Raw genomic sequence first — 13,239 nt, forward strand, 5'->3', positions numbered from 1 at the left:
ACCAGTAGTCGGGTGGGTGACCACCGGCGAATCCCTGGTGTTGTATGTTTTGTTTCGGCCCGTCGATGGCCCGGTCCCGTACCTCCTGTTGCAGACATCAATGGCGGTGACGCGATCGTGGCACAGCCTGCGCAGCTACAAAAGTACCTGGAAGGCAAAGTTTTTCGATCATAGACATTGGTGGCTTTACTTCTATTGTGGGTCATCCGGTGCAGAGCGATTTGAGTGTAAAGGGAAAGCGCGCACGCGGCGCAGTTTTTGATAGATCGCCAGAGATTTTGCCATCCGTCGAATTTAGCAAATGAAGAATAGCTACAACCGGCCATCCATGGAAATGTAAGAATGCCCGCTCCTGCTACATAGATCTTGATATTATGAGGCATATGGACAACATTCATGCTCATACATCGTACCCCACCCTCTGCCGTTTCCAAGATCACGTCCGGCCGGTCTTCACACGCATAGCGAAATTATTTTCATTATCTTGATACTCCATCTCTCACAGCAACGATTGCGCCCGCCACGTTCCCCCTTTCCCTCGGAATGGCATCTCTGACCGCAGCTTTGGTTATGCTGCCTCACGCGTTAGGTGCAGACATGATTGGCCTTCCAGCGTCGGTAGATCTGGACACTATTGATACTCATAACTTTACCGCCTCCGACGGAAAGACACACACGGTCTAAGTTGCAAAAGTCAAGACCTAGAGGACGCTGAAAAATCAGGCAATACAGGCAGCCTTAGCCGTCGATGGTCATGGGAACATTTGCCCAATGGCTACAACGCTTGCGGCGCCGCGAACTTCCGAGACGAGACCGCGGAGAATGTGGCTTTAGGGTCTATACGGACAACTTCTTTGGGGTAATCGTGGGCGACACGGCTGCCTGGGATTCACTACAGATTCAATCAATGAATACAACAGGAATGGAAGAATTGGTGCAGGCGGTGATATGGGCTGCCGCAACTGAATTGAGGTAGCCAAGGTTCATTGGAGTTTCTTCCGTCAGTAGACTATGCTCGGCCTGTTGTAAGTAGTTTCAAGACTGCTGGCCCTTCCAACCATCAAGTCTTGCACCCTAGATCGCTCAAGTCTTTACTTTGAAAAGCTTCCAATTGAGCTAGCTTAACTTGATCAATCTATCTTAAAGGTGGGATCTTATTGTCGCGATCGATGATATTCTAAGGGACACAACAGTCAAAGGATATGCAGTGAACTCCCCGTCAAGACTGGTATGCTAGGTGCCAGCGCCAGGGGGTGTGTGCAGGTGCTGGAAGATTTTGAGACATCTGACACCCTCTTGGACCCACCTGTCGCTAATAATGACTGAAGGGCAGTAACTGTAAGCCCCCTGACGTATTCAGGGCAAGAAGGCCGAGACATGTTCCTTCATATTCCAGTTTCGTCACGGATGCAAATCCCACGCAGTGATTTGCCTCCTTTGAGTATTGAATAGAGTTTCGTTCGCTCGTGTTATGTGTTGCACCCGGCTAAGCCAGTGGGCTTGGGGGTTTCATTAGCAGCTAGTTTACTGAGAGGCTCGTGACCGCACGAGGGCATCATTTACTTCTTCTCCAAGAGTCCCGTAGACCTCAAGGTGTATTCTCCCTTAATCTTGATTGCTTAGTATTCATTGATCCAAGGCTTGTACTAGGGAGACGCTCGACCACCAGCCTTTCGCAGCTAGGTACAAGAAGTGAAGTTTGGCGGGAATGTGGGTGATTGGTTGTCTGTACCGCTGTCAGTATGACCCCCCTTCCCGTGGCTTAACATCCTGGCTCCACCTCCCACCGATATGCCAGGCGCGGGAACACGTCATTCGTGGGTGAAATATCTGTGCCGCAAAAGATGCACTTGGAGCAGGGTTCAGGCCACTAGTAGGCAATGATGAGGCCTCCAAAGCTCGCTTCTACATAAGCCATGACATATGCATTGGCCTCTCTAATTACTGTTGGCTTGTAGCATCGAATACGGATTTCTCGCACAAAGGTTTGCAGCCAAATATACGTTCGCCAACTTCAATCTCGAGATGTCCTCAGTCCAGACCGGAGGGAATCTCGAGTGGCACAATGCTGGGCCCCTAACCACAACATGGACTGCTCCCCAATCGTGTGCGACCGAGCCAGTCATCCGCAGCGGCCTGGCAGTTCCTCAGGTACCTTGGTTTCCGCGTTTGATTGTTGATGGGTGCGACGGCTGGAACATTCCAGACGAGTGTCGTCCCAACGGCGGCAAGGTCAATGAAATATATGAAAACGTCGATCTCGCCGTGGAAGTGACCACCGCCCACTATTATTTTCCCGGCATCCAGTGCCCTGACAATTGGGTCACCGTCGGCATCGCTGCCATGAAAAATGGCGCCCCCAGTGTGTCTGGTATTTTTCAGCCGACTGCCTTCACCGAGGGAGCACCTGGGGAAACGACGAACTTCCCAGCCGCCAACTTCCAAGCCAACATGCTAACTTCGATTCTGGAACCCACTCAGACAGCCGTGGCCTGCTGCCCAAGGTGAGCCATACCCTATCTCCAAAAGCATGTGTCGTTTGCAGACTAATTGGGACCACATCCACAGCGGCTACTCAGTCAACCCATACCAAGGCTGCTGGTCTAACTTCCCACTTTCTGAGCTAGCTACTAGAACGGCTTGCCAGTATAGATATATTGGCCCTGGCCCTGGAGAAGGCAACGAACTAAGGACCGAGACCTTTGAATTCGCGGGTAAGACTACGACCGCAACGCAAAGGAAATTTCCCTTTACAACGGGGTGGCGCGACACCTCCGACGCCGTGACCTATATCATCCCATTTGACTCGTCTGGTCTCCCCGAGGAAACTGCCAGCGGATTGGCTGCCTTTGGCGAGGAGCCCTGGGAGTCAGGTGTTGCCGTTGTACAGGCTATCTATCTTGTGAATAGTGGGGATGGGTCCGATCAAGGGAACGGCAATGGCAACGACAACGAGGAAGCGACTACAAACAGTCCAGTTAGTACTGGCGGTGGCCAACACAGTGCTGCTCATGCGCTCATGCCCAACCGGTGGGCCGCTTACGGAACCATCCTAGGCGCGTGGGGTGTTAGTGTGATCGTGGGCGTAGCTCTTTTGGCCACTCGGTAACATCACCCGTAATCTTACTCGTTGTCTCGTGGCACACATATTTCAACGGTGAGAGACGGTTAACGGTGAGAGACGGTTAACGGTGAGAGACGGTTTGAGAGCGTGCAATTATTGAACACTGGCTTCTATTTCTGCCGCTGGGCGCAATTCTGAAGTGTGTCCAATGATTGGCTTCAAGTTATGGCTGGAGCCCAAGTGATTAGAGGCATGTGTGAGCCGACTGAGCGGCGTGGCTGAATATTCGTTGGGACGAAGGCCTCTGATTACAAAGGGGGACTATCATTCCAATGACGATCTCTGCAGTAGCGAGGCCCCCATATCGATGTGGGTTGAGATGAGCTTTGGGATATCATCGTGATTCGAGTTCGTTCCAAGAGCAGTTGCTTCTACGGTGGAGTCAATGGGACGAAAGAGCCAATTCCTTGACTCTGGATTTGACTAGAGCCAGGCCCACGCCGACTGATAATCATCCTCAGAAATTTACTAATGCAAGGAAACCAGGAATGATGTAATTAGGGGGCTTGGTATTTCTATTTGCATCTACTTGCTGGGCCAACTGATCAATTAGGCGACATATCAAGTCCAGAGCCAGTAAATACAGCAAAGCATCCCCCGACTTCAGAGGTCGGCCTGATGGGTCGACATTGAGATGTAGGCATATTAAGAACTGGAATTGAACTGTAAGATAGTATTTTTCCGCATCTAGTTATGTGCTCAGGGTGCCTGGACTCGGGGGCACCATTCCAGAGTCCCACAAGACAGGCGTTTCGCCCAGAACAAACTCCAGTAAGCCTCCCCTCTGGTGTCCGCCAAGGAGATCCTCATGGCTCACCCAACTCTTGTCCCATTCTTTGCCATTCACTTTGAGGCTTTGTATGTAGGGACCATCGTCAATACCCTTGGCCGTGACCCGTAGCGTTCCATTTACGCCAACCTTCATGCTGTAAGATGCAAATCTTGGTGCAAGAATCAAATACACAGGTTGTGTTACGACAGGATAAAGTCCGAGCAAGTTCCAGACGAGCCAGCTACTCATGCTTCCAGCGTCATCGTTGCCAGGAATTCCGCTCGATCCAGCATGGTAAAACTCATCAACGATGGCCCGACTTCTCATGACGCTCTTCCACTGTTTCTCTTGGATGTAGTTGTACAGAAACGGTGTCATGAAGCTAGGTTCATTGCCTGGGTTGTATATCATGGAACCAATTCCATTATTGCCTTGATCTTGTGCTCCGAGGCTGGGAACGAAACTTGTATCCAGTCGGTCTTCGAATGATTCGGGACCACCCATGAGGGAGATCAAGGTGGTCATGTCGTGAGGTGCGCCAAAGCTATACTCCCACGGAGTACCTTCATAAGAAATCGCTTGCCAATTACATTCGCCGCATGCTAGTGGATCATATGGTTCGAGGACTGTACCGTTAGGTTGCAGCGGTGCGAGAAAGCCAGTATGATTATGCGCTTCTGCCTCAGAGTTCCAAATCTTTTGCCAGCCACTAGATTTATCAGCTCACATGTTCTGTTCGTAAGTTTCTGAGTATCATACTCACGCGGAACGGCTCAAGTATGTCGTGGCCTCCTCCGGGGCCTCGCCCAGCGCCACTTGCGAGACCGCGAAGTCATTGAGCGAGTACTCAACAGTCTTACTCACGCTTCTCCCGTAGTTGACCGATACATATCCATACTTTTTCCAGTCATCCAGAGCACCTCGTCCTTCTTTTGTACTGCCCGTGGGGTCGTTGAAGTCAAAGTTGTTGTAAGGCTGCAATTCGGCGTTGGTGCGCATGGCAGCGTATCCATCCGTCCAGTTGATAAGTTGGTGGACGTCCAGGTTTTTGACGTACGCATCAGCGAGAATGTTGTCTGAGTTGGAGCCGCCCTGAACACGGCCATTATGATTATGGCTACGGCCCTCGGGCATGAATCTTTCGTGACGCCAGATGTCGATCATGGACCTGACTGGGTTGCGTGCGTGAGCATAATGACTGGTAACGGCTACAGGCGGCACTTACTCATATCGACTTGGCGTTTGGGAAGGATGAGGGAGATTAAGGCATGGGTACATCGGAAGGTATCCCACAGAGTGTAATAGTCATCATAGTATGGCTCGTCCGAAACCCAGTTGGGATTCTCCCCTGTGCGATCTGACGGCATGAGATGTGCATGATAAATCCCAGTGTAAAACATTTCCAATAGCGTCTGGTTTTGAGTGTCTGCGTCAATCTTGGAAAGCACTTCGTTGTTCCAATGATCTCTGGCCTCAGCGACCGTGACCTGAAGGTCCCAATGAGGAATCTCGGCATTCAGAAACTGGCAGGCCTTGTCTGATGAGATCCAGGAGATGCCCACCTTGGAAGTGACTGTGGAACTGTTCGTTGGAAAGGTAAAGAGAGCACCGACCCGGTCTGCATACTGGTAGCCATCGGTCCCGCCCCAGATGGCGTTGCTGTCGTTGGCAAATGAAGGTTGGACGTCGGTCGTATTTGGCCAGTATGGATCGGTGTACATCCCAGAGAAGAGCACAGCGTTGGTGGGGGCTGTATCAAAATGTCCGCAGAAGTAGACTTTGAAGTCTCCACCGAGGGCCCAACCTTCTCTGTACACACCGTAACCGGTGTACCAGCTTCCGTCGTCACTGTGCTCAATTCTTCCGTTGCTGTACCATTGAGATTCTTTCCCACGAGTGGGTAGGTAGTGGCTGAGATCGACAACAATGTGCCGGTCACCATTGCTTGGGAACGAGTATTTCATGATGCCGCTATGCATGCTTGCACTCATCTCTGCCACGACGCCGTTCCGAAGACTGGTCTTGTAATACCCCACTGTCGCCGTATCGTGCTCCGTTATAGACTGCATGTACGTTAAGTTGTCCAGTAAATTCACACCCTCAAGACTGGCGAGCGGCATCTGTGGGATCAAGCCGTACGTTGGCGCACCACCTGTGCCACTAACATGCAGCATGGAAATGCCTGTAACGTTGCCCTCAGGGGTGTATCCCGCGTTGGCTTGGTAATTTGTATCCCATCGAGTTGTGTCGATTCCGACCTTGACGGCGCCGAACGGTAGAGTCGCTCCGGGGAAGACATTGCCGCCTTGATACGCGGAGCCAGGTGTTGGGCCTTCAGTGCCGAGGAAAGGATTGACGTGTGAAGTATAGTCCCTTTCTCTTCCAGCTTCACACGGTGATATGACTCCCGCCAAGCTGACAGAGATGGCGAGCCGAATCCTCATACTTGCGTCTAGGTTGGGCCGTATTGGATACAAACATGCTATCAAGGGGACATAGGCGATTATGCTGGGGTGTGCTTTATAGATATTCTCACTCCTCGGTGGTCCGATACATGGTCACATCATTTTAATTAGGTTCCATTTAGCCAATAAAAACCTGGCAAACTCATGAACCCCACGATCCCAAGTGCCGACTAACCCCACCACTGACGTACATCTCTACCCCATCAGTTGCAGATCTTAGACGGATTACATGACTCTTCACGGATATTTCTCCGCAACCCCTCACCTTTTTAAAAGACAACTTGGCAGCATGACGCTGCAAAGCCGATAGCGGAGATAGGCCTTTTGCTCTGGGGTTCAAGGCGACCGAACCTACCGGTTCTCAAGCCAGACGTGACTAAAAGTTGGTATTCGTAGGGAAGTTGGGACAAATGCTCTTCACCATGCCTGCATAGTATTCTCGACACTCTTCCTGGATCTTCATTCTTCAACGGGCAGGTTCAGTTAAAACTCTGCCGGTCCTTCTTAGCCATTCAACCAGCGAAGCTATGAGAGACCGGCTCATGTGCCTCGGCGTCTACTCCGTGGCATCCGACTGAAGTGCCACCACCCGTCATTTACGGCTTTGGAGCCTCACTGAGCAATTGTTCAAAGTCAGATCTATAATCTATGATACGCACGTCCCGCCGCCTGGTCCTGGGCGCAAAAGTGTCGACGGCACTCGTCAGAAGCCGTCAAGCCAGCTTCTTCATACATCTTCCCATTCCGGATTGATTGCGAATTCCAATAGTCCCGTCCTGGAAATGAACGCTGAGTATTTGACTGAAGCACCTTAGTGACACCTTGTGTCACGGTCTGGACCCGCTAACGCTATATATGTCTGGGGCCCATACATCTATAAATACAGCCAATTTCAATGAACGATGTTGCATCAACGGCTATCCTTTTACCTCAATTGAAGAGATGCCGTAAGGCACTTACGACTGTGTGAGGGCTGTCACTAACCCCTTTGGGACCGACCGTAACACTAGGGTGCTCCTCAAAAGCCCTTCCACGATGTAGTACAATTGACGTGCTGATAGAGGCTCTCTTGTTCTTTTAGCAAGATCATCAGATCGTTGGACTTAATATTATGGTTGGCGTGACGAGTAGAGCTCGATTGATTCCGTGTCTTTAGAGTATAGCCCCAGAAGATGCCACCTACTCGCTTAGCCATAGCTTCTTTTTTTTTGGGTGTTTAGGACGTTTCTTCACATTGTAGCGCCGATCACAGATACCATCGTCGTATGAGCACCGATAGGCTCATAAGCACATGCTTACTGTGTCCCAAGGCCTTCACTGGCCAGTGCTTCTATACTTCTAGTGCCGACTGATAGCAATCATCAAGTCCTTGGTTTCGGCCTTCAAGCAGCAAAGTTATAGGCATCGGTACATCTGACCCACGTGGCTAACATTACAGTCACGTGCAAGCATCGAAGATTATCTGGCAGAAACGGCAGGAGCGATCCACAACGAGAGTGGTTCGAGTTTCCGGAAACAAACCACGGGCTGTTTTCGACGAACGTAAACCACTTTTCATGGTCTTTCCAGAATGGTAGATATGTGACTAACACAGACTTTGGCTTGTGTTGAGATTGGATGAGGGGCTCGTGAAAGGTTGACATTCGTCCAACGAACGTCGTTCTTGGGCTCTCTCGTAATTCCGAGTTCAGCGCATCGCGAGCTATAGAGTCACCATCACTGACCCTCCCTATCCCTGGAAGCCCGGATAGACCGGTGGTATAACGGTATTTGAACGACCGCCCTCAATATTTCCATTCATGGCCACGACATAGAACTCATAATTCCACGTGCCGGGGAACAAAAAGGCAACGGTATGCGAGTTATCCGTGGCAATGGAGTACTCATCTGTCCGAAAGGCCTCGTTCGTCTTGTGATTGCGGAACCACACACGATAGCTGGCAAAGTTTGTGGTGTGAGGCCAGCTGAGGAGAACCGTAGTTGGGTCAGTGTTGCTGACACGAAGACCTTGAATCGTCCCAGGCTGGCCTGCACCGACACGCACCGACATGCCAATAGTGGGCCATCCAGGGCCGGAGGATACCCATGTGACAATGGCAATAGCATTTCTGTGACCGGCTGTCAACCCATCGCTGACGGTAACGCTGGTCCCTTGGACACCGCGGCCGTTGGGGAATGTCGTCCCTGTCGCATCGTTATCAAAGGTGATAACCTCGTAAGAGATGGCCCCAGGCACAGCGTCCCATCGCAAAAATATGGAGTTTCCTCGAGGTTCAACCCAGACATTGTTGGGTCCCTTCGGATTCGTTGGTTTTGCAACAGCAGTAGCGGTGCCTGACCATTCAGACGTCCGGCCAGTTCCCGTATTCGTCCGTACCGAGTATTCCCATTCTTGTCCTTCAAGGACCCAGCTGTTGTCCCAACGGTTCACGGGCCAGGCGATACCGGACGGCCAGTATGACCACTGGCTCATTCCCTTCTGACGCGAGCGGACCTCATACGCATTCGCACCCCACACTTTGTCCCAGGTGACTTTTAGACCCCACGGAGCCTGTGATACTCGAACATTGTTAGGAACCGTGGGGGCCTTGGATGCCGGGAAGCTGCCTGGAACGGATAATTCTGATTTACCCGCACCCATCGCAACAAGAGTCTTGCTGAAGGCGTGAGCGATCTGGTATTCTCCCTTGGGCCCCGGATGCAGTCCATCGTAGGCAGCTGAGCAGTCGCCAAGTGGAGCACAGCTATATACAGAGTTTACGTCGACGAGCTTGATAGGAGAGGATGATGTGCTCCAGCCCGGAATCGCATTCTTCAGCATATCGTTGTAGATATTCGTGTTGGTTACAAGATCGTCACGGCCCTCGATGAAGGTTCGATGGATGACGTTAGCAATCAGGATGCGGACGTTGGACTTTGCGGCACGCGCTTCATCAACGATGGCCTTCATGCTGGCTAAGGTGCCGTCAGGCCCACTCACCCACCAGCCAAGATCGTTGAATCCAAGCATGACAAGCAACCAATCTGGCGAATGTGTTGAGACCTGGCCGCGAATCTCGTTCTTGACCTGAGCAGCTTGGCGGCCCCACAAAGCCCAATGATTGCTTTTAAAGGAGACACCGTTGGCATATGCTCCGCCTGTTCGGGGCGCGTCTGGCGGTACTGGCTGTGGCTTTCGTTAGCAAGCTGCCACCGAGATACCGAGGTGATAGACATACCCCAGATCCGATCAGACGGGGAGGTTTCGGGTCGCTCGGCTCGGCGTTGGTATGTGTTCCGGTCCAAGGACCAACAAAGTTCGGGGTAATGCTCTCCGACTTGAACCACTCCGCGAGGCGGAACCTCCAGGTATAGTCGCCCTCAAACCCTTGAGTAATTGAGTCTCCTACAATCATGGCATTGATGACGCCAACTGCAGGCCCAGGCGTACCAGGATTTGTTGGGTTGCACCCGTTACCGTTACCTCCTGGCGGCTGGCCCGGAGAGCCGTTGTCGTCTCTCGCAGGATCGAAAGGATGAGGGAAATGCTGCATTTTACAGACTGCGAGGTCTCCGCCGTCAGGAGGGAATTTGTCGTCACACCAAGCAGTCAAGGAATTCTTGAGGTTGGTCGTGAAACTACCACCAAGAGCAAAGCTCGCACTGCCAAAATGATGGGTTTCCAGGGCCGACCGAAGCTCTGTTGTCGGAAATCCAAACCAACCAACCAGATCGCCAAGTTGCCAGTCATGGCGCTCATTCTCCTGGTATTTATCATCTTCCGCATTGGCAAAGCGGAAGGCACGAGTCTGGAACCAATCCTTGTGGTAAACAATCTAGATCAAGGATGGTAAGTAACGTATACGTTGGGTTGTCAGGCCATAATTCTTTACCTTTGGGTGTTCGTCCTTCCAGAGCACTTTATCCTCTGGGTTGCATAGCCATTCACCATGCTGAGACACACACGCATACTTCTTATTGTTGGCTCGGTCGTCAGGAACCCAAACTATGATGTGCTCCCAGTCGTGTTTGTGTGCACCGATATCAGCGTGGTCCTTTTCGAAGTAGTAATCGTACATGTAGGCACACCAGCCGCTGTTGCATCGCTGACGAGAACTAAGCGAGTAGTTAGAGTGGTTGCACATCAATATGGCTTTGAGTAGCTTACTAGACATTGGTGTTATCAAGGTCGGCGAGGTCACGACAGTCTTTCGTAGTGCCATCGGGTTCAAGTCCCTCTGAAATCTTTCCATCACAGCCAATGGCGGGTACGTTGTAGCAGGAATCGGTATCAAAGTCTAAGCAGGTCAGAAAATTGCGAAATTAGCAATCTCAACTGCACTTGCCCAAGGCCGGCTGGTAACGTAGGTCGTTTTCTGTCGCCCTTTTCGGCAGCTTTTGGGGAGGTGCAGCACGCCTCTGGATAACAGAAGAGTTCGATGGATGGACAAGGGCGAGATACAAAACCAGGAGCAATACGACCCTGTGCAAAGCCGGCTGCCAAAGGCCTGGGGAGAAAATAGCGTGAGCCATCGTTGTGTGTCTACCTCGCAACGGGTAGGTGCATTACTTGGTGCCTCACCAGAACCGAGTCACCGTCTTATGTAGTAATTTTGCTTCCACATAGCCCTCACGATGCATGGCCTGCTGCAGTGGTTGATGAGGGGCTGGGCAGTGTTTCGGACGAACTGTTGTCCGATTTCTCAAGGCAGACTGGTCGTGGTCGACAACAGCGTCCCAAATGGGCATCTGTGGCCGGAATTTTGAAGCATGGCGGTCGGGGGGAGTCGAATCGTCTTCGAAGGAATGTAATCCTTGGCGTCAACGCAGGCTCAGATTGGTCTCGGCTCCTGAAGAAAGACCTAGCTCTGAGTGAAGTAGCATCGCCAGGTCTATACAGCCGTGATCAGGAGCATGGTGCCTGGTGAAGGATTTGCATGTGGTAGAGCTGGCTGGCTTTTGATCATCAGGGGGTGGGACTCCATTGGATTGTAGTGCAGGATGCAGCTTGCAGGCCCCTGCCAGGTGCTCAGGTGAGTCGGCGCCACGACGCGGGATGGGAGATTGAAGATCCTCGAACAACGCGGGGTCGGCCCGTCTTGGAGTAAGGAGGATTTACCGGTACTTCAACTGGTGATTCCAGTTTACGAAGTGGCAGTTTGAACCGAATCCACCAGCGGCCGGCCTCACATTTCCAATCCTGTGGGCCATTCAACGCCGCAAAACTCCTCGCCCTCATGATGATTGATATGGGGAAAGCCAAGCAGTGATTCCGCACAGCGCTTGACGTCTGAATGAGATCATCCAACGATGACGGGGAACCATGATCACCAACTGACCCACAGGAGCGGGGAAATCTCGATCACACAAACCACACGACTATCCATGGCTGAATCGCGAGACTTACTTTCCGGCCCTAACAGATTTGCATCGTTCTGAAGAGCCGTCCTTCAAAACCTAGATGAGGCAGTGAGCCTACAGCAGCTCACTTCGCTGGCTTGCAAAACATTCAGCAAACGCTTCGTACTAGGTCCGCACCTATACTTTACCGTGGACGACGAATTCAGCTCCAACATCGCTGTGGTCCGTGGCGGCCTCTTGCCCGAGAGACCAATGTCACAATCATGGACGAGAGCATGGGGGGCTGCAATACCCAATTCATTTTCATGGATTAATGCTGCATTCGAGAATCCAAAATTCCATCATGATTTACGCCGTTGCTCCGTGAAGCGATGGAAGGAGATTCGCAAAGACCTGCCTGACCTGCCACTCTCATGGTGCGAAAACCTCCAATGGCATATGCCGCCGAAGACCTTGCACAATACCAGCGGAAGCATTCGGCGTGGGGTTATGATTACCTGAGTCAAGGATAGTGACATAAACAAGATCGAACCAATCTCGAGGAGGCTACAGTGCCAGCATGGGGTCTCCTCACAAGGGAAGAAGGAGCAATCGAGGCTGACGCCGCCGCCGCCCAGCTGATTGATCAGACCATGGTCATTTGGGGCATAAGTGTTCGAGACCACTGTTTTGGGTTTCCTCAAATAGAGTGGTCGCGATACCGGGGTTCGGGCATTGGCGGGAGGAAAGATCCGTGCCCAGCACATGGTACTCGCCGATGGTCTTGGCAGTGTGCCCTTACCCGCCGCAGAGAACATCAAGCTTTCTCTCAACGGTCGACCGGACTTACTTATCAACACTCATCCCACGACCCGGAAGCTGCTGCAGACGCACTGCGATGGCGGCAAGCTCCACATGCATCAGATGAAGGATGGAAGTATCCGGGCCAGTGGCGACTTCTCAGCTGGCAATGTGGGTGAGGATCCTGAAAAAATGGCAGACGAGCTGTTCGCCACGCTCAAACCTAGCTTCAAGAATGGAGATGATCCCGAATTCGGCAATTTCACCATTGGCGTCTGGCCTGATCCTGAGGATCGATATCAGATTTGGATCAACTGATCTTGATGGTTTTACCGTTGCCGTGATGCACTCCGGTGTCACGAATCCTGCTTTTGTCGGACAGCTACTAACACGGCAGATACTGCACAAGAACAGCGACCCTATACTCGCCAGCTTTCTACTTGGCCGCCTTTCTATTGGTGGCAAGATGCTTGACAACTAGGCAAGGAAGTTGTCACCATGGTGGGGGTGGCGGCCGTAAATGGCGCTGAAGGGTTATAGCTGCGCAGATCTGTACTTTGCGTGTCTTCAGCATGCCATGAGAGCTTTTTGAAGCCGCCCTGCTAGCCACAGCCCGGAACCTAGTCATATACTACATATACGAATGAACTCCCTTCCTCCGTGGCTCCTCAATGAACGCATTCAGAACCACCCTACAAGTTTACACGTGAGAAATTGAGAGCTTTGCTTTGACCTTGGCAGCATCACCTACCTTCGAT

General features: G+C 51.7%; 4 protein-coding genes across 4 annotated transcripts; 2 read left to right on the plus strand and 2 right to left on the minus strand.

Annotated features, from left to right (window-relative positions):
- Positions 1 to 2,025: 2,025 nt before the first annotated feature.
- D7B24_001040 (uncharacterized protein) lies at positions 2,026 to 3,109 on the plus strand (the record flags this gene model as incomplete). Its single annotated transcript, XM_028635285.1, has 2 exons — positions 2,026 to 2,504; positions 2,653 to 3,109. The coding sequence occupies 2 exons, from the start codon at positions 2,026 to 2,028 to the stop codon at positions 3,107 to 3,109; spliced, it is 936 nt and encodes a 311-aa protein (XP_028497960.1).
- Positions 3,110 to 3,815: 706 nt separating this feature from the next.
- On the minus strand, positions 3,816 to 7,556 carry D7B24_001041 (uncharacterized protein; the record flags this gene model as incomplete). Its single annotated transcript, XM_028635286.1, has 7 exons — positions 3,816 to 4,605; positions 4,660 to 5,068; positions 5,122 to 6,228; positions 6,717 to 6,737; positions 7,095 to 7,137; positions 7,322 to 7,429; positions 7,545 to 7,556. 7 exons carry the CDS (start codon positions 7,554 to 7,556, stop codon positions 3,816 to 3,818), a joined length of 2,490 nt encoding a protein of 829 aa, XP_028497961.1.
- A 534-nt stretch (positions 7,557 to 8,090) lies between these two features.
- Positions 8,091 to 10,873, minus strand: D7B24_001042 (uncharacterized protein; the record flags this gene model as incomplete). Its single annotated transcript, XM_028635287.1, has 5 exons — positions 8,091 to 9,527; positions 9,580 to 10,176; positions 10,234 to 10,456; positions 10,509 to 10,638; positions 10,687 to 10,873. The coding sequence occupies 5 exons, from the start codon at positions 10,871 to 10,873 to the stop codon at positions 8,091 to 8,093; spliced, it is 2,574 nt and encodes an 857-aa protein (XP_028497962.1).
- A 1,572-nt stretch (positions 10,874 to 12,445) lies between these two features.
- Positions 12,446 to 12,799, plus strand: D7B24_001043 (uncharacterized protein; the record flags this gene model as incomplete). The annotated part of the gene is made up of 1 exon (XM_028635288.1): positions 12,446 to 12,799. The coding sequence occupies one exon, from the start codon at positions 12,446 to 12,448 to the stop codon at positions 12,797 to 12,799; it is 354 nt and encodes a 117-aa protein (XP_028497963.1).
- Positions 12,800 to 13,239: the final 440 nt, after the last annotated feature.

Source organism: Verticillium nonalfalfae (genome assembly GCF_003724135.2).
Source record: "Verticillium nonalfalfae strain VnAa140/NRRL 66861 chromosome Unknown scaffold_12, whole genome shotgun sequence".
NCBI lineage: Eukaryota > Fungi > Ascomycota > Sordariomycetes > Glomerellales > Plectosphaerellaceae > Verticillium > Verticillium nonalfalfae.